A 23,652-nucleotide genomic window follows, 5' to 3' on the forward strand; every position below is an offset into this window, starting at 1 on the left:
TAGTTCCTGTTTTTCCAGTTTCTTAAGTTGTAAAGTTAGGTTATGGATTTGAGATCTTTCTTGTTTTTTGATGTAATCATGCATAATTATAAATTAGTCTCTTAACACTGCTTTTATTGTATATTATAAGTTTTGGTGTGTTGCGTTTTCATTTTCATTTGTCTTTAAGTATTTTCTAATTTCCCCTGGTACTTCTTCTTTGAGTCACTGGTTATTTAAGAGAACGTGTTTAATTTCTACAAATTGTTGGATTTCCCAGTTTTATTCATGTTACTAATTTCACGTGATAATTTACAGTTTGCCATCACTTTTTTTTTTTAATGAATATGCAGGTTGTAATCATTACTATCTGCTTGTCGTTATCAACTGGAGAAATAAAATGTTACCTCTATCTTCATATTGAAATTCATCTTAGTAAGAAAATACAGTAAGATGAGTTGTTTTTTAAGTTTTTGTGCTCATCTCTCTTAATTTTGTGCAAAACATCAAGAGGAGAAACTAACCATGACATAATAAATAAATTTCTAGTACATTAGAACAAAATTCCATTAAGTTGGATTTTCAAAAATGTACAAATTTGCAAATTTTATTTTCTGTTTATACTAATGTACATTATAAGACTTGTGATAAGATCATAACCTTATTTTTAAAAATTGTCTCTGATTTAAAATACCGATTTATTTAATAACTTTAATATGTGCCAACCATTATGCTAGATACTAAGGACATGATAATGAATAAGACCAACACTACTGTTGCCTTTACATTCTTACGTCTTATGATAAGTATGATGAATGTCTGGATGGGGATAATGTAGGATACTGTGGGAGCACATGGGAGGAAACCTAATTCTGGACTCTATAAGAGTCATAAAGGAAGACTTCCTGGAAGATAGGACTTTTAAAAATTTTTGAGATTTAATGAACAAGGAATTAGGATAATGGGAGAGAGGAGGGAAAAAGTGGGCATGAGAAAAGTATTCTTAGCAGACAGAACATGGGTAAAGACCAGAGAGGAGGAGAGAATATTTTATATCAGATATTTAACAAATAGTTTGTTCAAGAACTTAGTATATGAGGTGGAGATTTGGGTTTAATGAGAGTAGTAAGAGATGAGGCTAGATAGGTAAGCAGAAGCCATCTCTTGAAGGGCTTTATAAGCCATGTGGAAGAGTTTGCACTGTTCTGAGTGCAATGAGGAGCCATTTAAAAGTTTTAAACAGGAAAGTTACGTGATTTTCATTTTAGAAATATTATTCTGGCTATAGAATGGAGATTGGATTGAGACCTGGGGATAGGGACAAAGAAATCAGGGAGGAGGCTATTGTAAAAATTTAAGTAAGAGATAGTAGTGGTAGCTAGTGGGTATGGAGAGAAGTGGTTTTCAAGCTACTTAGATGGAATGGTAGAATTTGATGATGAACTTGATATGGGTTTCTGGCTTTAACAAATAAATGGATTCCATTCAGCAACATAGAGCACACAAAAGAGGCAGGTTCGGTGTACGTGGGGAAAATAAATTTCATTTAGTTTTATATATATATATATATATATACATATACATATATGTATATTTTATTTAAAACTTTATTATCCTCTTATCAAAATGACACTGAATGTTATTTAACCCTGATTTTGCTGTTTCATCTTGGGAAATTCACTGGGTTCTCCTGAGTACCTAACCTTTAATCTAGAGATCAGTTGGTAAGACTTTCATAGAGAATGGATGAAAATAAGTACTCTGAGAATATGTGTATTCGTTTTTCATTGAGGCAGTGTTCATCCTTTCTTTGCACTTTATATCCTTCTTGACTTCTTCAAGTCACTGTTTTGGGCTAGTTCTTAGTAAATTTTACTTTCATGCAAATTCCTTATAAGAATAGTGACTGAAATTTCCTAAGTATGTAATATCCTATAACACTAGAGTGAACTAATAAACAGTTTTTAGGCTTTTATTTGGTTGTTCACCAAATCTTTCTCTGTTGTTAACAGTAAAAGATCGCATGTATATTTGAAGGCCCCTTGTGCACCTTCCCTTCCTTTCTAGAAGTAGTGCCTATTCTGAATTTGGTATGTATTCTTTCATCTTTTTATACTTTACTGCATATTGTATTGTTGTATTTTAAATATTAAACAAATAATATATCATACTCTGTGTATCTTTCTGCAACCTTTTTCACTTGATAAAATATTAAGTTCATCCCTGTTGATCAAATTCATCTAACTAATACATGGTAGTATATGGTGCAGTTGATTTATTCACTCTTCTATGGATGGATGGGCAGGCATTTAGGTTATTTCCAATTTTTTGCTATGTTAAACAGGATTTCAACAGACATCCTTGTTTATGTCTTGTGTCCGTGTATATACATGCAAGAGTTTGTCTGGGGTATAAGAAGTCAGGTTATATGGTTCTTTACCTTTACTAGGTGTGACCAAATTGGTCTTTAGAGCAGATGTACCAATTTATACTTTCACCAGAAATGTATGATATACACATTTCTTCATATCCTTGCTATCCCTTGGTTTTGTCAGATTTAAAATTGTATCAGTTTAGGTGTGAAATGATGGTGAGGGTTGGGGGAAGCATAATTTATTTTTTTAATTTCCGCAAAACAAAAAAATTAAAGAAATGCTTATTTTAGTGGATTTATATTGGTGCCATGTTACTCCTTGATTCACTTTGTCTGTTTTGTCCTTTTTGGACCCTTCTTTTGAAATGCATTGTTAATATTTTAATATAAAATCTGATAAGTCTATGCATTGGCATCGTGGTGTCTTTATAGTTCACATAGACTGTTCCTTCGATTGCAGATTGTTCCTAACTCTGATTTGTTGAATAGATCCATATCTTCCAAATGTATCATTCTTTTTTAAGCTGTGATTTTTTTGGGGGGGGGGGATGGTATGAAAAATGTCTTAAATATAAAATTTTATTTACTTCATGTGGAGTTGAATGTTCATGCTCTTGGTCACTTACATCACTAAGGTTACTATACCAAGTAGCAGATTTCTTCACAAATTTCCAGAGCTCACTCAGCTAAGAGTGTACCATACTGCCTCAGATGCAAGACACCAACTTCCCAAGTGTATGCAGTTTAAACATACTTCTCCTTTACAAATCAATTTTTTATAAGGGCGTGGTCCTGCGAAGGATAAGAATTTTCAAATAAAATGTCCCCGTTTATAGATCAGGCACAAAATGTATTTCTAAGTAAAATTTTTTTAAACTGTTATATAATACTATAGTTTATATTGTGATAATAAATTAAAAAGACTCTTTTTGATGTTAGTTTACTTTAAATTTGGGTTACTATATTCAGTTTGACATGCTAATGTCAGTTTTCCATGCCTTCCTTTGATCTAAAGGAATTTACAACTTAATTCTTATCAAATGTTTTTTGCTCTTTGTATGAAAGTGTTTTTATAGTCTTTTTCTGCCAACATCACTTTTCTTGTCTCATTTTCTTCATCTTTTTGCCCATTTTTTCTTCTTATGGTCTCTGTTTTGGAGATCACCTTTCCCTTACAAATGCTGTATCACTTCTCTTTCATTTTCTTCTTTTAAGGATCTGATTTCCAGGCATTCTGCATTTAATATTTTTGGATAGATCAACAGTAAGATAAGCAGAGTTACCGAAGCAAAATATGCTAAAGATACCCTGCTATCTCCATCATGCTTTTAAATGAAGTCATCAAAATATTGAGTCACGTAAAAAATATTACTGGTGCTACCTACGCGTTAATGGCATACTGTTCTTATGTCTTTTGCATAAGAGAAAAACATTCTTGTCCATGATAAAACATTTCTGCTTGCTGCATTGTAAGCTCATCTTAGAACTGTATATGAGTTCTCATATCTGAAAAATAATAGGAGAGTCAGTGTAATGTTTGGTTCCTGGAATTGCATCATGTTAAACTATTAATAAGTTAGTTTCTTTTGATATCCTTTCCTAGAGTAGAGTGTGAAATAGAGTTAAAGAAAAGTGTCAAAATATGGATTTTCATCTTCATTTATGGAGCACACTGGTAATTACTATCCATAAATGACTAATAGGAGGCAAAAGAAAAAGTGAAGGGAGATAGTTGTTTGAATATTTGATTATATTAGTGGTTATATTCTTCCAGTGCACACACCTTGCTAGGACTCTGCTTGGTACTAGAATGTAACAGGTCATATCCTCAGACTAGAGCATACTTCCCCCTAGTCAGTGAATGATCATTAGCAAAATGCGCCCATGACTTTATTTCCTCTTAATTTATTTTTCATAAACTCCTTTTCTATAGCAAAGTCTAGTTGTAGTGACTCTTGGAAGTGTATTCAGTTAAAATTTATTAATGAAAACGCTGTTGTTTTCCTTTTTATACCAGTTTCCTTTATGATATTATCAGACACTTAAATAAGTATATAAGATCATGTCTCTTTTATCAGAGAAAGTGTAGATTAGTCTGCTTTTGACCAATAGTTCCTTTAAAAACTTCACCTTTCTGGAAGCATGACTTGTAGCACAATATTGATTTATTTTCGGAACTATATACTCAAAAAGAAATGTTGTCAGGTAAGACATATTTACTTTTTATTATCTAATTTCTTTTTTTTATCATAAACTGGTGATTTTCTTTTTTGTTAGTGTCAAAAGGGAATTATGTGATTTTCTTTATAAGACATAAAAGAGCCCTATAGGACATGACTTTCTTTTTTGATGTTATTTATAAAACTTTTTATTATGGAAAATTAAATAAAAAAATAAAGGTAGTGATGTAATGAGCCTCCAGTTATCATTACCCAACTTCTAAAGTTTTTTTTAACACTTTGCTATTCTTGTTTTCTCTGTTGCTTCCACTACTCCTTTTTGTTATTGTTTTTTCTGGACTATTCTAAAAGCAAATTTTAGACATCGTGTTTTTATCCATTAGTAATGCAATATGCATATCTAACTGATCGATAAGGTCTTTTTAAAAAAATAAATAAATAACAGCCACTTATTATCCAACCCAACCAACTGACAATACTTTTCATAGTATAATTCAATATCCAGTCAATACTCAGTTTTTCTGGTGATCTCAAAGATGTCTTTTTACAGTTGTATATTTTGGTTATGTCTCTTAAATCTTTTTTATTTTTCCCTACTCTCTCCAACTTTCTTTCCCTATTTCATTGATAAGTTAGAAAAACCTGGTCATCTGGTCACATGTCCTGTGGAATGCATCACATACTGGAATTGCCTGATTTCTCTTTATTGTTTAACTTGTTCCTTTAATCCCTGTGTTTCTTACAAACTGATTAGAGCTTGAGACTCCATTAGATTCTTTTTAAAATTAACTCCATAGGTGGCACTCTGAACTTCCTGTTGAATTGCCTGACCGGACATCACACTTTTTGTGATGTAGCTTCAGTGGTGGGAGACGGAGATCGCCATATGAAGTTCTCCAGGTGTTTCATTTAATGGTTTTGATGATCATTGCCCTGTAATACTTAATTTGGGGTTACAAAATGGTGATTTTTCTCATTCCATCATTTCTTCTACTTTTATTAGCTGGCATTCTATAAATAAGAACTTTCAGGAACCATTTGGTGACCCGGAACTATAGTTTATATATGAAAGGCAAGATAAATCTTTAATTCTTTTTCTTATATCAATTTTCAGAGTAATGGGCTGGTATCATAACAACTTCCTGTAGTGATTAGTGATTTTTATCTGAAGTATCATTATGAATGCATGGATTTTTATATATTTTTGCATTTTGATACATTATATTCATTATTTCATTTGATGTCCAGATTATCCCATTTTAGGCCACTGGGTGCCTCTTTAGATTGGCTAATTTGTATTTCTGAAGTGATCATATTATTCTTTGCTAGCAAGGAAGTGTCTTTGCTTTCTGGCACAATTTTTTCCAGGCTTACCTTATAAATTTATATCCTCGAGCAGGAATTAGGCATTTCTGTAATGAATTTTGAGTCTTTTTAATGGGATGACGTTTAGGGAGCAGAGTCTAACTAGGTCCTAGGGATATTTATCACTGTTGAGTTTGTCATTGATTCTGGGTATTTTCAGTGGACAGAATAGGAAATATGTGAGCTCATACTGTTGATGCCAATTCAAATTTAAGATTACAGAAGTTTATACTTATGTCTTTTTTGTATTGAAACTCCTGGTTCCAGTGACATTAACATAATTCTTTTATTATCCTATAAAATGCCTAAAATAATTTTAAAATAACTATATTTTAATATTAAGACTGTTGAATGCAGTTTCTTTTTGTATCTTTTATCCTTAAAATATATTATACTATATATGATGAAAATTTTGTTTTAAAAACACATAAAGTAATTTATTTATTTGTGTAGTTATGCCTTCAATGTGTTACACAGTTAGATTCATTCATTTCAGTATTTTTTCCTCTAATTTTTAGAGATTGTTGTTGTTATTATGTTTTATTTTTTCCTTTGGTTAAGTATCTAAGAGTGGCATAGCTGTGTTGCATATTACATGTATATTTAACTTTTAAATAACTGCTAAATTATTGTACCATTTTATATTTTTATCATTGGTGTATAAGAGTTCCAGTTCCTCCACATACTCGCAGACACTTATGTCCAGTCTTTTGAATCTTAGCCAAACTAATGAATGTGTAGTGGTATCTCATTGTGGTTTTAATTTGCATTATTATACATAGCTTATAACTGATGACTGATGTTTCATGTCTTTTTATGTGTTTAGTGGTCATTTATATCTCTTCTTGGTGAAGAATCTGTTCATAACCTTTTGAGTTCTAAGAATTCTCTATATATTTTGGATGCAAGTTCTTTATCAGATAAATGTGTTGTGAATATTTTTAACCAGTCTTTTGTCTTTTTGTTTTTGGTATCTTGCAAAGAGCAAAAGTTTTAAATTTTGAAAATGTTTAATTATCAATTTTTTTTCTTTTATGGGTAGTGTTTTAGTGTGATATCTAAGAAATTTTGCCTCCCCTGAAGTCTGAAATATTTTTTTGTTTTTTTTCCCCTAGAAATTTCTTAGTTTCAGATTTTATTTAAACTATTTGTAGGCAGTAAGGATTAATGTTTGTTTTTTAAAATATGAATTTTTAGTTGATTGAACAACATTATTGAAAATACTTTCCTTTCCCCATTGAATTGCCTTGGCATCTTTGTCAAAAATCACTTGATCTGTTTCTCGATTTGATTCTGTTCCACTGATCTATATAGGTCTATCTTTACTCAACACCACAGTCTGAGTTACTATAGTAAGAAATATATATTATATATATAAACATAAAGTAAGCTTTATAGTAAGATTTGAAGTTAAGTGGAATAAGTCCTCCAACTATGTTATTTGTTAAAATTGTTTCGGCCATTCTAGATTCTTTGAATTTCCTAATAAATCAGCTTGTCAGTTTCTATAAAAATGCCTGTAAGAATTTTGATGGGGATTGTGTTAAATCTTGGGGAGAATTTGTGCAGCATTGCCATTGTAACAATATAAAATTTTCTAATCCATGAAAATGCTATATCTCTCCATTTATTTACGTCAGAGAAGTTAGGGTAGGAGACCAGATATTATTATATTAACATTAAACCACCGTGAGTCTCACAATTATGGTTTGACTGTTGATGTCAAAAGTTGGGAAAAATTCTCCTCTTCCCCTTCCTCCTACTGTTTTCTTTTTCTTCTTCTATGGCTTTATTTTTGAAAGACAGTTATCACAGGCTTAGTTTTTAATTCATAGCCTATCTTTGTCCTCTTCTATTGTTTAAAATTTTTGTTATATTTTGGTTTCTAAATATTATATTTAGAAATGTATTGACAATAAAGTGTGAGTACACGTTATCCAATATAGAAACATGAAACTGTAACTGGCATAGTAGGCAATATCCCTTTTGCAGTCTGACCGACTACCTTTTCATTGGATTGCCATGACAATCAAATGAGCTGAAAGCATGTGAAAGTTAAATTGCAAAATGTTGTTATTGTTTTTATTTATAAGAGGTAACCAAACAAACTTTAAAAAAAAAATGAGATATAATTAACATAACATTATATTAGTTTTAGGTGTACAGCATAATGACTTGATGTATGTAAATATCAAGAAGTGATTACCACCATGAGTTAACATCCATCACTACACATAGCTACAACATTTTTTGTGTGCGATGAGAACTTTTAAGAGCTACTCTCTTAGCAACTTTCAAATATGCAATACAGTATTGTTAACTATAGTCACGATGCTGTACTGTGCATTATATCCCCAGGACTAACTTATCTTGTAACTAAAAGATCTATTTTTTACCTTTTGACTACGTTTACCCATTTCTCCCATATTATTTTTAATTATGCAAAATTTTTTATATTCTTTTAAAGTTCAAACTATAATGCTAAGATCCATTAACAGAAGTCTCACTTTCATTTCTCTGCTCAACCTCTTCTTCCTACATGTAACTGCCATTTTATTAGTTTTTCTACTTCTTTGTTTCTTTTTGAAAATAAAAGCAAATGTATAATTTTCCTATTTCCTCTCAATATAAACACAGAGGTAGGATGGTGTAAATACTTTTAGTATTTACCTTGGTATTTTATTGATAAGCCCTATATATCACTTCATATCATATATAGCAATTTTCCTCATTTCCTTTTACAGATGCATATTACTCTATTTCGTGGTGGTACCATATATTATTTAACCAGGCTCCTATTGATGAACATTTGTTTTGTTTTGTTTTATTTTTTTTGCAGTGTTTTGCATTCTTAAAATAATGCTGCTAATAACCTTGTATATATGTTATTTTGTATTTTTGCTAAGTGATCTTTGGGATTATTTTTTCTAGAAGTGATACCACTGAATCAAAGAGTAAATGCATAGGTAATTTTTGTAATATTGCCCCAGTTTACTTCTATAGTGGTTGTATCATTTTACATTTCCATTAGAAATCTATGAGGGTGCCCATTTCCCCACAGTGTCACCAAAAAATATTGTCAGACTTTGAGATTTTTACCCATCTAATAGTTCACTTTTCTTTAACTTTTCTTTGTCTCATATGTATACCAGTTTCTTTCATTTATTTATTTTTATCATTCTTGCACCTCATACTTTCCTTCTAGAATTATTTTCCTCCTTGAAAACATCTGTAAGAAACCTTTACATGGACTTTGTTTGGCTTGGGATTCTTTGTGCTTCCTGAATCTGAAATTTCATGTGTTTTAATTCTGAAAAATTATCCACCATTATTTATTTAAATAGTGCCTCGCCTACATTCTCTCTATTATCTTCTTCTGGAACTCCCAAGTAGACATAATTAGACCTTCTTTTTTCTTCCTTGCTTTTTAACTAGCACTTCATATTTATTCCTCCTCTCTGCTGCAGCCTGGCTCGTTTATCCCTTGGTAATTTATTCAGCTCACTCTTATAGGTTTATTCTCCTCTTTTTTATATTGTGTCTAACTTGGCTCTTTAATCTGACCAATAACTTTTTATTTCATTTCTGGAAGTTCCTTTTTTTTTTTCTTACTCAAATCTGCCTAGTCTTTTTTAGAGTATCTTATATGTTCATATTTTTTATTTTTAGTTTCTTTGAACATTTTTAATTAATAGGTATTTTGAATTCTTATTCTGATGACACATATCTGAAGAACTTGGGGGATGTCTAATACTGTTTTTGAATAGTTTCTGCTTATTTTGTTCATAGTGGCTTGCTTCATCACGTGCTTTGTAATTTTGGAGTGTGTGTACTTTTTCAGATTGTGTGGAAATATTACAAAACCTGAGATGAGGGTGCTTTTTGCAGAGTATAAAAGTTGCTTCTGCCACATGTCCTATGACATTACTAACATAGAACCATTTTAAGTTAATTTCTTACCTGTAGTTTCTCATGCAATGGAGATAGCGTAAATTTGAAATCAAAACCTCCCTGAGGGCATGCCTGTGGAATTCTAAGGGATTTTTTTTTTCCTACCTACAATGCAGACTGAAAAAAGTTATTTTGTTGTTTCTCTTTGCCAGCTGACAACTTTTTGTTTTTGTTTTCCTAGTTCATTCGTTTAAGATGTAATTCTTCAAGGATTTGCTTTCAGTGGGGGCTCTCAGGGCCAACTTGCATTTTACATGGGCTTGGGGGCTTTATTTCTTGCTCTTTGGTAGCTAAAAATTAAGTTTCTAGATTTTTGATCTGGCGTCTTCTTCCAAGCTAGATACAGCTTCTTCCTTTGCTTACTTCTCTGGATTTCAAGTTCCTTTTTGGTTTTGGCCCCAAGATATTTGCTTAATTCCTGTGAACTTGGCTATAGTATAAATGGCTAATTGATATATTTTATCCAACATATCTAGGTGTCAGAACATTTCCCTCTCACCTCCACCAATATGGGTCCAGAAGTAATTCTCCATTACTTATGTAATATGCTATAAACCAAAAAAATAACATAAATTACCTAAAGCCCTTAAAATCTCCAAGTAACTCATCTGTTTTACCATTTATAAAGTGGAGTGCTATATGGTTGCTATTATCTGTACATATCATTCAGAGGCATATATTTTATGTTTCTATACTTCTTTCTCTATTTTTTTATTGTTCTTAGGAAAACAGTGGTAATTGTACAGTATTCGAAAAGGTAGAAATCTATAAAGATTTAAGAAACAGCTTATTTGTATTCTAACCCCCAGAGTAACAATTTAACATTTCGACATATTACCATCTAGATTTTCTGCCCAGTTTTATTAAAGTATAATAGACAGTTAGTTGCTCATATTTACATTGTACAATTCAATGAGGTTTTTTTTTTCCAATTATACTTGGCATACAATAATATATTAGTTTCAGTTATACAGCATAGTGATTAGAGATCTATATAACTCACAAAATGATCACTCCACTAAATCAGGTACCCTTCTTCCACCTTACATATTTTTTACAATATTGTCAACTATTTTCCTTATGCTACATTTGATATCTCCATGACTATTCTGTAACTATCCATTTGCACTTCTTAGTCCCTTTGCCCTTTTTCACCATCTCGCCACCCCCTCCCATCTATTAGCCCTCAAAATATTCTCTGTATCTATGAGCTTGTTTCCATTTTTATTGTTGTTTTGTTCTTTAGATTCCACATTTATGTGAAATCATGCGATATTTGTATTTCTCCAAGTTACTTCATTCAGTGCAATACCCTCTAGGTTCGTCAAGGAAATATCTTTTTTCATCCCTTTCCTTTTCGTCTGTGTGTCTTTTATTCTGAAGTGAGTCTCTCATATGCAACATATGTAGGAGTTTTGTTTTTTTTTATCCATTTAGCCACCCTATCTTTTGGTTGGAGCACTTCATTCTTTTCCGTTTGAGGTACTTGGTGATAGGAATGTAGTTATTACCATTCTTTATTCCTGTTTTTGATAGGTATTTTTTCTTCTTAAAGAAGTCCCTCCAACATTTCCTGTAATACTGGCTTGGTGGTGATAAATTCCGTTAGCTTATTTTTGTCTGGGAAGCTCTTTATCGACTCTAAATGATAACTTTGCTGGATCAAGAATTCTGTAGATCCTGAGTTTTCATCATGTTGAATATTTGTGCCAAGCCCTTCTGTCCTGCATAGTTTCTTTTGAGAAATCAGCTGCCAGTCTTATAGGTGCTCCCATGTAGATAGGTAGGTAACTGTTTTTCTCCTGCTGCTTTTAAGATTCTCTCTTTGTATTTAACCTTTGGCATTTTATTATGATGTGTCTTGGTGTGGGCCTCTTTGGGTTCATCTTTTTGGGGACTCAGCTTCCTGGGGTTGTATTTATATTTCTTTCACCAGGTTAGGGAAGTTTTCCATCATTATTTCTTCGCATAGCTCTTCAATGACTTGTTTTCCTTCAGGTACCCCTATGACACAGATATTTTACATTTAATTGTGTTCCATAGGCTCCTTAAAGTATTATTATAATCTTGGCTTCTTTTTTCTTGCTGTTCTGATTGAGTGTCCTTAGCTTCTCCATCCTCTATATTGATGGTCCGATCCTCTTCTTTATCCATTCTGTTTATTCCTTCTAATATACTCTTCATCTCAGATAATGTGTTCTTCATTTCTGACTGGTTCTTTTTATAATTTCCATTTCCATTTTTAGGTTTTTTGTTTTTATCTCTTTGCTAAAGTTCTCACAGAATTCATCTACACTTCCCCTAAGTTCACTGATATCTTTATGACCAGTGTTTTGAACTCTGCATCTGTTAAGATTGCTTAACTACATTATTCCTGGATTTCTGTTCTGTTTTCTCATATGGTTTCTGCTTGTCTTCCCATTTTGGCTGCCTTTCCGTGTCTGTTTCTATACACTAAGCAAAGCTCCTAAGTCTCCTGGTCTTATTAGCATAGCTTTGTGTAGTAGATGTCCAGTGGCACAGTCCTGAGAGGAGTTCAGCTGCAGGCCAAGTTTAGCCCCATCCTGTGCTCCTCCGGGGCCACCTGTTAAGATTCAGCAAGCAATCCACAGATGCTGTACTACAGACGCCACGCCAGAAACTGAGGCCAGTTGCTACCAGTGTGGGTCTTTAGGTTGCCTAAGTAAGGAGCGTTAGACTCACTGAAGATACAACTGGATGTGTCTTGGGTGGGGTCATGAGTTGGAGAGGCAGAGTTTCAGGGGATCCTTTGAGTGGAGTGACCTCTGTTACCCAGTTTGATGATGTCTCAGTTATGGCAGGGCTGGGTCTGCACACTGGTCGGGGAGATGGCTCAACAGAGGAAGAATGGATACCACAGGCAATTTTGTCTAGGAGAAAGCCTCACCTCCGGCCCTCGCTCTGACAACTCAGTGTTCCCCTGTAAGTCCCTTGCTTCCCCCGTGCAGCCAACCAGGCGCTGGTACTCAGAATGAACAGGTCTGTCACCGTGAAAGTCCAGTTGCGAACTAGGCCCCTTTAAGAGGCGTCTGCAGCTGCCGGCTGCCACTGCTGTAGCCTCTGTCCCACACAGCCTCTTGGGACGAGGCAACCTCGCGTCTTCGTCCCCTCCTACCTTCTATGGTTGCAGGTCGATTATTTCTCTTCCTAGTTGTAGGGCTTCTGCTCATGTAGATCCGAGGTGACTTTGCTTGCTGTTTGCTGTCCATGAACATCCCAACTTTGATGTGGTCGCAAGATGGATGAACAAACCTCTATCATCTATGGCATTTTTAGGTGCCTCTCCTTTCCATCTAGACTTTTTTGTGATTCCTATATGACATTCGAAATTATCTTTCTTAATGAAAAACACTAATTATGTTGTCATAGCTGCCTATAAACTTCCTTGCTTTTAGCTTATAATATTTAACTATAATATTTGGTTCAGCTACAGAAATTGTTTAAGAAGATACTTCTTTCCTATCCTATCCCCTAGTACTAAACTCAAGAAAATAATTAAAAAATAGTAGTATCAGTTCATAGGGTATAAAATCATTATTCTTGTCTCATATTGCTGAATGTCTTATCTTTAAAGTTACCAGTCTGTTACCTCCTCCTATTAAATTTTGTCATTTATGGCAGAGGTCCCCAACCTTTTTGGCACCAGAGATCAGTGCTCCTATGAGAATCTAATACCTGATGATGTGAGGTAGAGCTGAGGCAGTGATGCTAGTGCTGGGGAGCTGCTGCAAATACAGATGAAGCATCGCTTACCTGCCACTCACCTCCTTCTGTGTGATAAGTTCCTAACAGACCACAGACCAGTACCGGTCCACAGCCTGGGAGTAAGGGACCCCTGATTTATGGTATAATATTAGGAACACAAACTTCTGAAATCATATTGTGCATATTCCAGTTTTGTGTGACCTCTAACACAATAGTTAACTTCTCTCTACTTTAGTCCCTTATCTAGATTGCTTTGAGGATTAAATGAGTGATAAATGCCTGACACAGAGTAAGACCTCAATAAATGTAGGCAACTGTTTATTTTTCTTTATGGTTATTTTAATTTTATATTTCTTAATAATAGGGCTAAATATTTTCCCAAGTGTTTTTGGTTTTCTATTTATATTTTACTTCATGTGAACTATCAGATATCTCTTCTTAATATAGAAATTTCAATTCGGAAAGCAGTTGACATACCAACACCAAAAACACAACTGATTAAAGAAAAGATTAATAAGTTAGACTGCATCAAAAAAAAACTTCTGTACTTTAAAGTGTATCACTAAGAAAGTAAAACAACCCACAGAGTGGGTAAAAAATATTTGAAAATCATATATTTGATCAGGAACTTGTATCTAGAACATATAAAGAACTCTAAGAATTAACAATAAAAAAAGACAACCCAAATTTTTTAATGGGCAAAGGATTTGAATGACATTTTTTCCCCAAAGATGATATACAAAGGAACGATTAGCATGTGAAAAGATGCATGCTTGACATTATCATTAGGGAAATACAAATCAAAACCACAATGAGATATAGTACTTCATACCCACCAGAATGGCTGTAATAAAAAAGATGGACAATAACAAGTATTGGCAAGAATGTGGAGGAACTGGAACCCTCATACATTGCTTTTGGGATCGTAAAATGGTGCAGCCACTTTGGAAAACTGTTTGGCAATTCCTGAAAATGTTAAGCATAGAGTTGCCATAGGACCCAATGGTTCCATTCAAGAGTAATGAAAACATTTGTCCACACAAAAATTTGTACATGAATGTTCATAGTAGCATTATTATTAAAGCAAAAAAGTTAAAACAAATGTCTATCAACTGATAAAATATAGTCTATCCATACAGTAGACTATTATTTCGCAATAAAAAGGATGCTACAACAGGTGTGAACCTTGAAAACATGCCGAGTGAAACAAAGAGGACAGTCACAATGATCATATGTTATATTTATATGAAATAACTGGAAGAGGCAAATCTGTAGACATACAAAGTAGATTAGTAGTTGTCTAGGTAGTAGGTGGGGCGGGGGGGAGAAAATGGATAATGACTGCCAACAGTTACAGGGTTTCTTTTTTGGGGTTATGAAAGTCTTCTAAAATTAGATGGTGCTAATGACCGCACAACTCTGTGAATATACTAAAAACTATTGTATTTTTTAAATGGGTGAACTTTATAGTATGTAAATTATATATCATTAGTGCTGTTGGGGAAGGAAGGGGAAGGGAAAGGGGAAGGAACCAGCTGGCAGATTTGCCTTTCTTCCTGTCCATTCATCTCTTATCCAGATTGTTAGGAAGAAGACAGATATATCTTACATGGTGATTCTTGCTAATGTGTTAGAAAGTTACGTGCTTCAACTTAATTAATGTTCCATTTTGGTATGATGGCTGATAATTGAAGCCTTGAGATATTTTGGTCCCACGTCCCCTATTAGTTGTGTGATTCTTACCATGTTTCATTATTTTGTAATTGTTCATCTGTTTATAAACCTCAGATAATTTCTGCTTTTCCTACCTCAGGGTTGTTGTGAAGTTCAAATAAAAGTGAGATAGCACTTTGAAACATGTGTTGTCATAGATAAATATAATATTAGGATTTCTAAAGTTCTCCGTGTTTTCTTTCCATAGGAGTAAAACACAAATCTTTTCTAACAGTTGAGGACTGTTTTGAGTTGGGCAAAGTGGCCTATACAGAAGCAGATTATTACCACACAGAACTGTGGATGGAACAGGCACTAAGGCAGCTGGATGAAGGCGAAGTTTCTACCACTGATAAAGTCTCTGTTCTAGATTATTTGAGCTATGCAGTGTATCAGCAGGGAGACCTCGATAAGGCACTTTTGCTCACAAAGAAGCTTCTTGAACTAGGTATGTAAACCTGGCTTAATTCAAGATTTATATATATATCCATATATATATATACACACACACACACATATATATATATATCTCATCATATAGCTTTGGTACTTTGTTAGAAGGCAAGTGCCTCATCTTTACCCTCTCTCTGATTATTTTCTAAATAAGTGGCAACTGATTTTTATTACCTAATAATACTACAAAAGTGGCTGTGTTTCTCTGCTCTGTAGTCTTCAGGATTTTTAAAATTGGACCTAATCTAGCTAACTCGGTCAAAAATGTTTATTTACCATGTTGCTATATTAAATATAACTAGTTTCTTTTGAAGAATGTTTTTGGTTCAAAAATAGAGATCTGAAATAAATACATTGAAAATATATTTGATTGTCATATTCAAATGTTAGAAAAATGTGATGTAAGGATTTTACCACTAGTATTTTGGACAGAGATATATATAGCATTTTTCTAAGTATGATCTAGGGATCATGTGCATCAGAATTACTAGGATACTTATTAGAAATCAAAATTCCTTGATCACCCCAGATCTACTAAATCAGAATCTCAGGAATGCTAATAAATTCAGATGACCTTTGGTATATATCAAAGCTTTAAACCTTTAAAAATTAATTAACTTTACGAATAGGTAAATATGTGTATGTCAGAGGAGTCAAACAGTTCAAAAGGATTGGTCATCTGAAAATGAACTTTTGATAATTAGGTTATTTCTTGGTTGAATGAATTAATAAATTGAAACATTCTTTCAAGAATTCCTTTTTCAATGTTTTTTAGTGATTTTTTTCTCTTGACTTAAAATATACTTTACTCATTGTAGAAAATTTTTTAAAATAGAAAATGATATAGAAGAGCCATCCATAAGCCAGTCACCCTGAGATGCCCACAAGTTTTTTGTTTGTTTCCTTGTAGTATGTATACTCTTGTCCTGCACACATACACACTTTTCCCTTTAACAAAATTAGGTTCATATTGTATATCATAAAATATTTTGTAAGCAGTTTCTCAAAAACAAGAAATATTTTACAAATGAGACTAGATTTCCTAAATACTTCAGTTAATGTCACAGTGAAGTTTCTGCATACTGTGTGTGTGTCTGTGTGTGTATGTGTGCATTTGTTTTTTTTTTTTCTCCCGGATGGGTGTAGTCCTCTTTTCCCTTACTAAAAGATAGCTAAAAATTAAGACTAGCAATTCAGAGGCAATTAGTGGATTCTGGCTTATTTCAAAATTATATCTTTAGTTTCTCTTTTCTGTCTCACTTAGAATTTTGGGACCGAAATCCACTCAGCCTTCAGAAGTAGGCTGTTTACTACATTTATAATCTATCTGGTAAAGTTTGCTTTTGAACTGTATACCATGTCTTCCCCATGGTGATTACATTCCAGTTTTAGAAAAAGCTTTTTTCTACTGCTTAAAATAAATAGAATGAGTAATATTTTTAAAAGTCATTTGAAATTAAATTGATCATACATAGTTCCTTTGGTTAATTGGTTAAGTTCTCAAAGTAGGAGCAATAATTGCTTCTTTGAAATAAATGGCTGGTTCCATCTCCAGAACTCTGTTATATAGGGTGACTGTATGTCCTGATTTACTTGGGGCAGTACTAGTTTACACCTACTATTTTGGTATAATAATTTTTATTAGTGCCTCCTTTCCCTCTCAGAAGCATCCTGGTTTGGAAGGTAGATGATGCTGTCCTCTATATTATTGTATTCTGATGTTTGAACAATGTAAACTTACTCATGGACACGCTCTCTTTCTCTTCTAATAGACCCCGAACATCAGAGAGCTAATGGTAACTTAAAGTATTTTGAGTATATAATGGCTAAAGAAAAAGATGACAATAAGTCTACTTCAGATGACCGATCTGATCAGAAAACTACACCGAAGAAAAAAGGGGTTGCTGTGGATTACCTGCCAGAGAGACAGAAGTACGAAATGCTGTGCCGTGGGGAGGGTATCAAAATGGTAAAGTGGAAAAGCCAATTGTGTGTGTGTGTGAATGTGTGTGTGTGTATGTGTTTGTACATAGTTTTAGACAGAATCAAGTTCTTTTATATTTAAGTGCATGTGATAAAAATCATAATTACCGCATAAAGTATTATAGTATATCGCATCACCTTTTGGTGGGTGTCGCACTTAATATGCTCCAACTGTTAGTAAAATGGCTTTAAAATAAAGCTTGTGAATTATATACCATTATATGCATTTTTGGTAATGTTACTCTTTTCATAGATTAAAAGAGGTTTAATTTTTTAAGGTGAAGGATTAGATCATTTAAGGGAAATGATCAAGTTTTTTTCTTATATCTTAATGCAAAAGAGATTTAGCACTCTTAAGTAGAAATAATGTACCATTCTAATCCATTATGAAACAATGGATTCATCTATTCAGTAATCTCTTGTGGTTTTGCTGCTAGTCAGCCCTGACAAGACTGCTTAGTGAAATGTTTTAGTGTATATAAGAAATATTAAAAATGCAGAAAGACTTTCAACAGATTTTGGCTTTAACATTTGTTCTTTAAATACTAAAATATATCTACAAATAATTTTTGGTTTATTGTATATCAATATTTATGTATCTATAACTTAGAGTACTAGTGCTTTAGGATGTTAATAGATAATAGGCCAACTACAAAAGAGTTCAAGTCTGGGGAACATAGGTTTTTGTTAAGCAGCAGGACTTTACAGAACCTTTTTATGATAATGTGTATTATGGATATGATATACATTGTTTCCCAACATTAACTGATCATTAACTGATTTTTAAGGAATATCATGTGGTACTAGTGTTCATTTGAATTTGGGCATATATGGAGGGAAATGAATTAGCGAATTTTTGAAGTAAGTACTTTTAACTGTAAACATTTGAATAGTGTTTAACTTTTTCTCTACTATGAATGAACTCAACCTGGGCTTTACGTTTTGCTATTGATGACTTTTTGATATTTGATGATTTACTATTAACAGCCTAACCTCTAACAGCAAACGTGTTGACACTTCTGATAGCTAAGTTCATGGAGTCCTAGAAGAACATGTCTATTTTGTTTTGAGAGTTAATGAGCAAATATAAGGATAACACTTTGTTAGATTCATGAAACATTTTTTAAAATTTCACGTCTATTTTATTATCTTTTGAAGGTAAGGACTCATAAAAAATAACCATAATATCATTATCACATCTAAAAAAATTCACAGTGGTTCCATAGTATTATCAAATATGTGGTCATGTTCCAATTTCCAATAGTAAGCACATATTTTTTATTGCTCTTAATAACTCTAAGGAAGAGTGCAAAATAAAACTATAGGTATAAAACATTAGTCTGCTAATTTGCCAGTTTGTCGATGTGACACATACATGTCAACGCTGCCCATACGGGATAAGGAATATCCTTCTTCTCAGAATAAATTCATCTCGTCATTATATAAAAGACTTATTTGATACAATGCCTTGGATTTGACTCTTGGTAAATTACATAGAGAAACACGAATCATTATTTGTTTTAGTATGTTAACTAATACCTAAAAACTAATATTCCTACTTCAGATATGACACACTTGTGTAATCAAAAGAAGAATCAGCAATAGAATTAACTTATTTAGTTAATAATAATACATAGATGATTAAAGGAACATTTATTTGTTCTGTCGACCGCTTTGTTTTTAATACCCACTAATAAAAGCATCTGGCTTCTTTGTTTAATAACTTATTTTCTCTTTTTCAGAATTACCTATTTTCATCTTTGCTTTCTTTTTTTTTTTTAAACCAACCCTTTTTTTTCCCCATAAGCATTTAACTGGGAGTTATTTAGGAAAGCCTGGTTAGGTTTTGTTTTGTTTTTTCTTTTAGAAACTTTCTATTTCTGGGGGCTTCCCAGTTACATTGTGAAGTTTAGGGCAATGCTGGTCATTCACTTTATATTTCCATAAACATTTCATTATTTCTTTCATACTGATAACAGCTAAACTCTATTTCGATGAGAGAAAGGTTAAAAGAGAAATCCCAACTTTTTTTTAACTTAAGCCTACCATCTCTCTCCCAGAAAAGAATCATTAATAAAAATTTTAAAACCCTGAAGGTTCTGTTCAATGCGTCACATTTGCAGAGAACTGTTGCTTTTGTGTGTTCGTCCACAGATACTCTATGTATACACAGGCATGATTATTGTTTCTTATCTGTATAGCAACAAGCCTTAACAATATTATTACTCTCATATTTATCATTTTCTTAACTTTGTGTTTAGACTCCTCGGAGACAGAAAAAACTCTTTTGCCGCTACCATGATGGAAACCGGAATCCTAAATTTATTCTGGCTCCAGCCAAACAGGAGGATGAGTGGGACAAGCCTCGTATTATTCGCTTCCATGATATTATTTCTGATGCAGAAATCGAAATTGTCAAAGATCTAGCAAAACCAAGGGTAAATATTTTTTTTTTCCTCTCCTCTTACTATACATGTGTATCAGTTTTTTCTTTGCAAGATTACAGAAATGATAATTGATATGGCAATAACCCCACAAATAGTTTTATATGTTGTTGCTGCAACATAATGGAGTTGTTAACTAAGCTCCATTGATATCAATTTTTCTTGGTTTGTTTTCAACATAAATATCATCTTGCAAATGGGTTTTAAGCTCTTAATTATGAAGATTATAGATGAGGTTTTTATTTTACACTTAACAAATTTGTGTTTTAGCATCTTCTCTGAAAAAGTTTTTTATGTACTTGGGAGCCCAGTAATCTCAGAGACTGATAATCAAAGACCAACTTTTCATATTTTTTATATTTTTTTATTTGAAAGAATACTTGAAGTATTTTTATTCCCTTTTAGGCACATTATTACTAGAAGGATATAATTGGGCACAAGCATCATGCTAATTTGAAATAATAACTCATAGATTTCTGACTTTAACCCACATCATTTATCTTAATAAGAAAAACAAATTAATATGAACACAGTCCTATAAACTTTGTGTTAGTGTAGAAATTCTTCTTTTGTGAGAATGTGAAAAAGACTACCCTTTATGTTCTTGCCTTTTTTTCCTATAAGCTTGTTCTTAAAACTTGTTTGTGGTCTCATTGATAGTAAAAAACAAACTGATATAACTTTCATAAAGAAATTTTTAGATAAACACTAGGCATATTTTTGCTTTCTTATAACAGGAGTTGGTGATTTTTTTCTGTGAGGTTCCAAATAGTAAATATTTTTTAGGCTTTGTAGGCCATACAGTCTGTTACAGTCTGTTGCTGTAGTACAAAATCAGCCATAGAAGATATATAAATGAGTATGGCTATATTCCAATAACACTTTATTTCCAAAAGCAGGAGGCAGACCAAATTTGGTTCATAGACCATAGTTTCATCCTTGTTATATCATAAAGGTTGAATTATCTGGATATCTGTATTGCAAAATAAAGTTAAAGTTAGAATTATTGTTTTTAAGTTTTACTACTGTTCCAAATTGCTACTTTTTTTTTTTTTTTTTTTTTTTTTTTTTTTTTACCAAACACTACATTTTAAATGGAATAGACAGGTCTAACGTACATGAGTGCTGTCCAAGGGAATTCTTATAAATCTCTACTTATAATTACATCATATTCTGTTACTCTCTTTTGGGTTCCTATTTTAATCCATTATTTGTGGTCAGTAAAACCAATAAACCAAAATATCCTCGTAGAATTTTTATTAAGAATTCATTTCAGCTTGGAGATCCTATATCTGTCTCTAGGTTTGGAGGCCAAAGTCTTCAAAGGAGATACCTCAGTAGGATTATTTTAATCAAGAGATTCAATGGGAATAAAAATTTCGTACTCTTTTGTTAACCTCAGAATCATCCTCCACTAAAAAAAAAAGTTTAAAATCATTATCTTTGCTGTCATCTCTTTTTACTGTTTTTAACATTTACGAGTTCTTTTCATTTGTGTTCAGTCCAAGATTATTTCACTATATATGTGAAATATGAGCAGATATCTTGAAGGAAGAAAAGGCTGACTTTGAAACAATTTTTGAGCAATATTAACCTTAGCAGAACAGTTTCATTACTAAAAAAATTAAAATCAAAGGTTTGGACTAAATTTTTAACTGCAGAAAGCCATTCTTATAACTATAAAATAAACTTAAAATTTTAGGAATTTTTCTCTTCCTCACTGTCACATCCTCTAACCATTGACAAGAGTTTAATTTTCAATTTCTTTTCATTGTGTACCCTCCATTTATGCAAAACAAAAGCAAAATTTTTTAAATAATTAAAAAAATACAAAAACCTAAAAAACTACTGGCTTTCAAAGCTCAACACAAGGTGACTGGAAGTCTTTAGAGTTGTTTTCTCTTTTCAACTTCCATTATGAAAATCCCAGAATTCTGACTGGTTGGATAAATGTAATTCATTTTTTTTTGTTTTGTAATGCAAGTATTTTGATGGTTGGCTTCACAGCTGAGGCGAGCCACCATTTCAAACCCAATAACAGGAGACTTGGAGACGGTACATTACAGAATTAGCAAAAGGTAAGAGATGTGTATGCTGCATATTTTGATCCTAATGAGTGTTTTGTACATCCTACAGGAATTACTCATTTAAAGGAAGTAGGTCATTTTCAGTCTCCAGCTCAAGTCACCGCCTAGTTATATACGCATGGATAAACTGCTTTGTGTTTCACAGTTCTTTCTATTTAACTAGAAGTTCTGCTTTTAATTTTTACTCGGTCTGTTATTTTTAGAGAATTAATAAGTTTTGCATCTCTGTGCAGGTCAGGAATTAAATATCCAGGAAATGGCTTGATAACTTGTTTTCTTTTTCTTTTTTTCCTGCCAAAGGGGGAGAAAAAGAAAAAGCAGCCGCCTGGATTAACCTGGGAGTAGTCTTTGTTTATGTAGTTCTTTCACATTCATAAATGCTGTAGTAAATTCACATCATCCTTCATGATGATTGTATTGGCATTTGTTCATACATCTTCTAAAATACCATTGTCATTTTGGAGTAATCTATATTCCTCCTCTTGGAGTTTTTATTTTTAAGAACTTGCTGACTTAAAAGTTGGCAATGGAAGGAAATGTTATGTTTCTGATCTGTCTTCCAACTGCTATTACTTATGAATTTTGTTGCCTTTTACTTTACCAGAGAGACTATAACAGTTTCCTCTTGGTGAGAGTTTTTAAAAATGAATTTAAAGAGACTACAAACTATTCTTTAGTGAAAATATTTAAAGAATACTAAACTTCTAGATTTGAGAAAGCTCCTGTGAAACACAGTGCTATAAATCATTTACATACAGTTTGAAATGGTTTTTTTAAAAAAAGTGAAAGGACAATAAATCTATGAAAAATTTGTCAACTGGTTTTCTCTTGATTTGGAAGTGGCTTTTCTGATTGCCACCTTTCTAAATGTTTTTGCTGATTTGAAACCATTACCTACCATCCAGACCAATCAGAACCCTCCAATCACCTGTGGCTTGGCAAAACAAAACAAAAACAAAACAAACAAAAGTCCAAATTGCCTGCTACATGAGTAAGTCCTTGTCCTTTCTCTTTTTTTTTTTTTGTAGCTGAGCCGAGCTACAGTACATGACCCTGAGACTGGAAAATTGACCACAGCACAGTACAGAGTATCTAAGAGGTAAGGGAGTAATGAAGAGAATTTTAGTCATATCTGGACCATTTTCTTTCTTGAGAATCTAGTTTTCATAAAACCCATGATATGGCCTCAGAGACCTAGGCTGTTAGGCATAGGTATTTGATGACAGTGGTGTCTGAATTTTCTTGATGGACTAATAAATAGATATGGTTATGGGACAGTTAATACGAGTTTTTTCAGAGTAATTTACTAGGTTTCAAAATCTCTGCTAAGACTCCGCAAACCCTACCAGCTAAGTGAAGTTGTATTCTTATATTGCAGTAAAAGAAGTTCCCAAAGA

The 23,652-nt window shown here is 32.7% G+C and overlaps 1 protein-coding gene across 4 annotated transcripts in view; it reads left to right on the forward strand.

Moving 5' to 3' along the window:
• The window catches only part of P4HA1 (prolyl 4-hydroxylase subunit alpha 1), a 72,213-nt gene that overhangs the window by 27,483 nt on the left and 21,078 nt on the right, over positions 1-23,652 (forward strand). For 2 of the 4 annotated variants that reach the window (XM_016156964.2, XM_016156966.2), the window contains exons 6-9: positions 15,497-15,736; positions 17,514-17,710; positions 19,986-20,162; positions 22,176-22,246. In XM_016156964.2, coding sequence (XP_016012450.1) covers positions 15,497-15,736; positions 17,514-17,710; positions 19,986-20,162; positions 22,176-22,246 — 685 coding nt within the window. Of the gene's footprint in view, positions 1-15,496; positions 15,737-17,513; positions 17,711-19,985; positions 20,163-22,175; positions 22,247-23,283; positions 23,355-23,652 lie in introns of all 4 variants that reach the window. The other 2 variants (XM_016156963.2, XM_016156968.2) reach the window with 1 other exon arrangement.

Source organism: Rousettus aegyptiacus, unplaced genomic scaffold (assembly GCF_014176215.1).
Source record: "Rousettus aegyptiacus isolate mRouAeg1 unplaced genomic scaffold, mRouAeg1.p scaffold_m13_p_6, whole genome shotgun sequence".
Taxonomy (NCBI): Eukaryota; Metazoa; Chordata; class Mammalia; order Chiroptera; family Pteropodidae; genus Rousettus; species Rousettus aegyptiacus.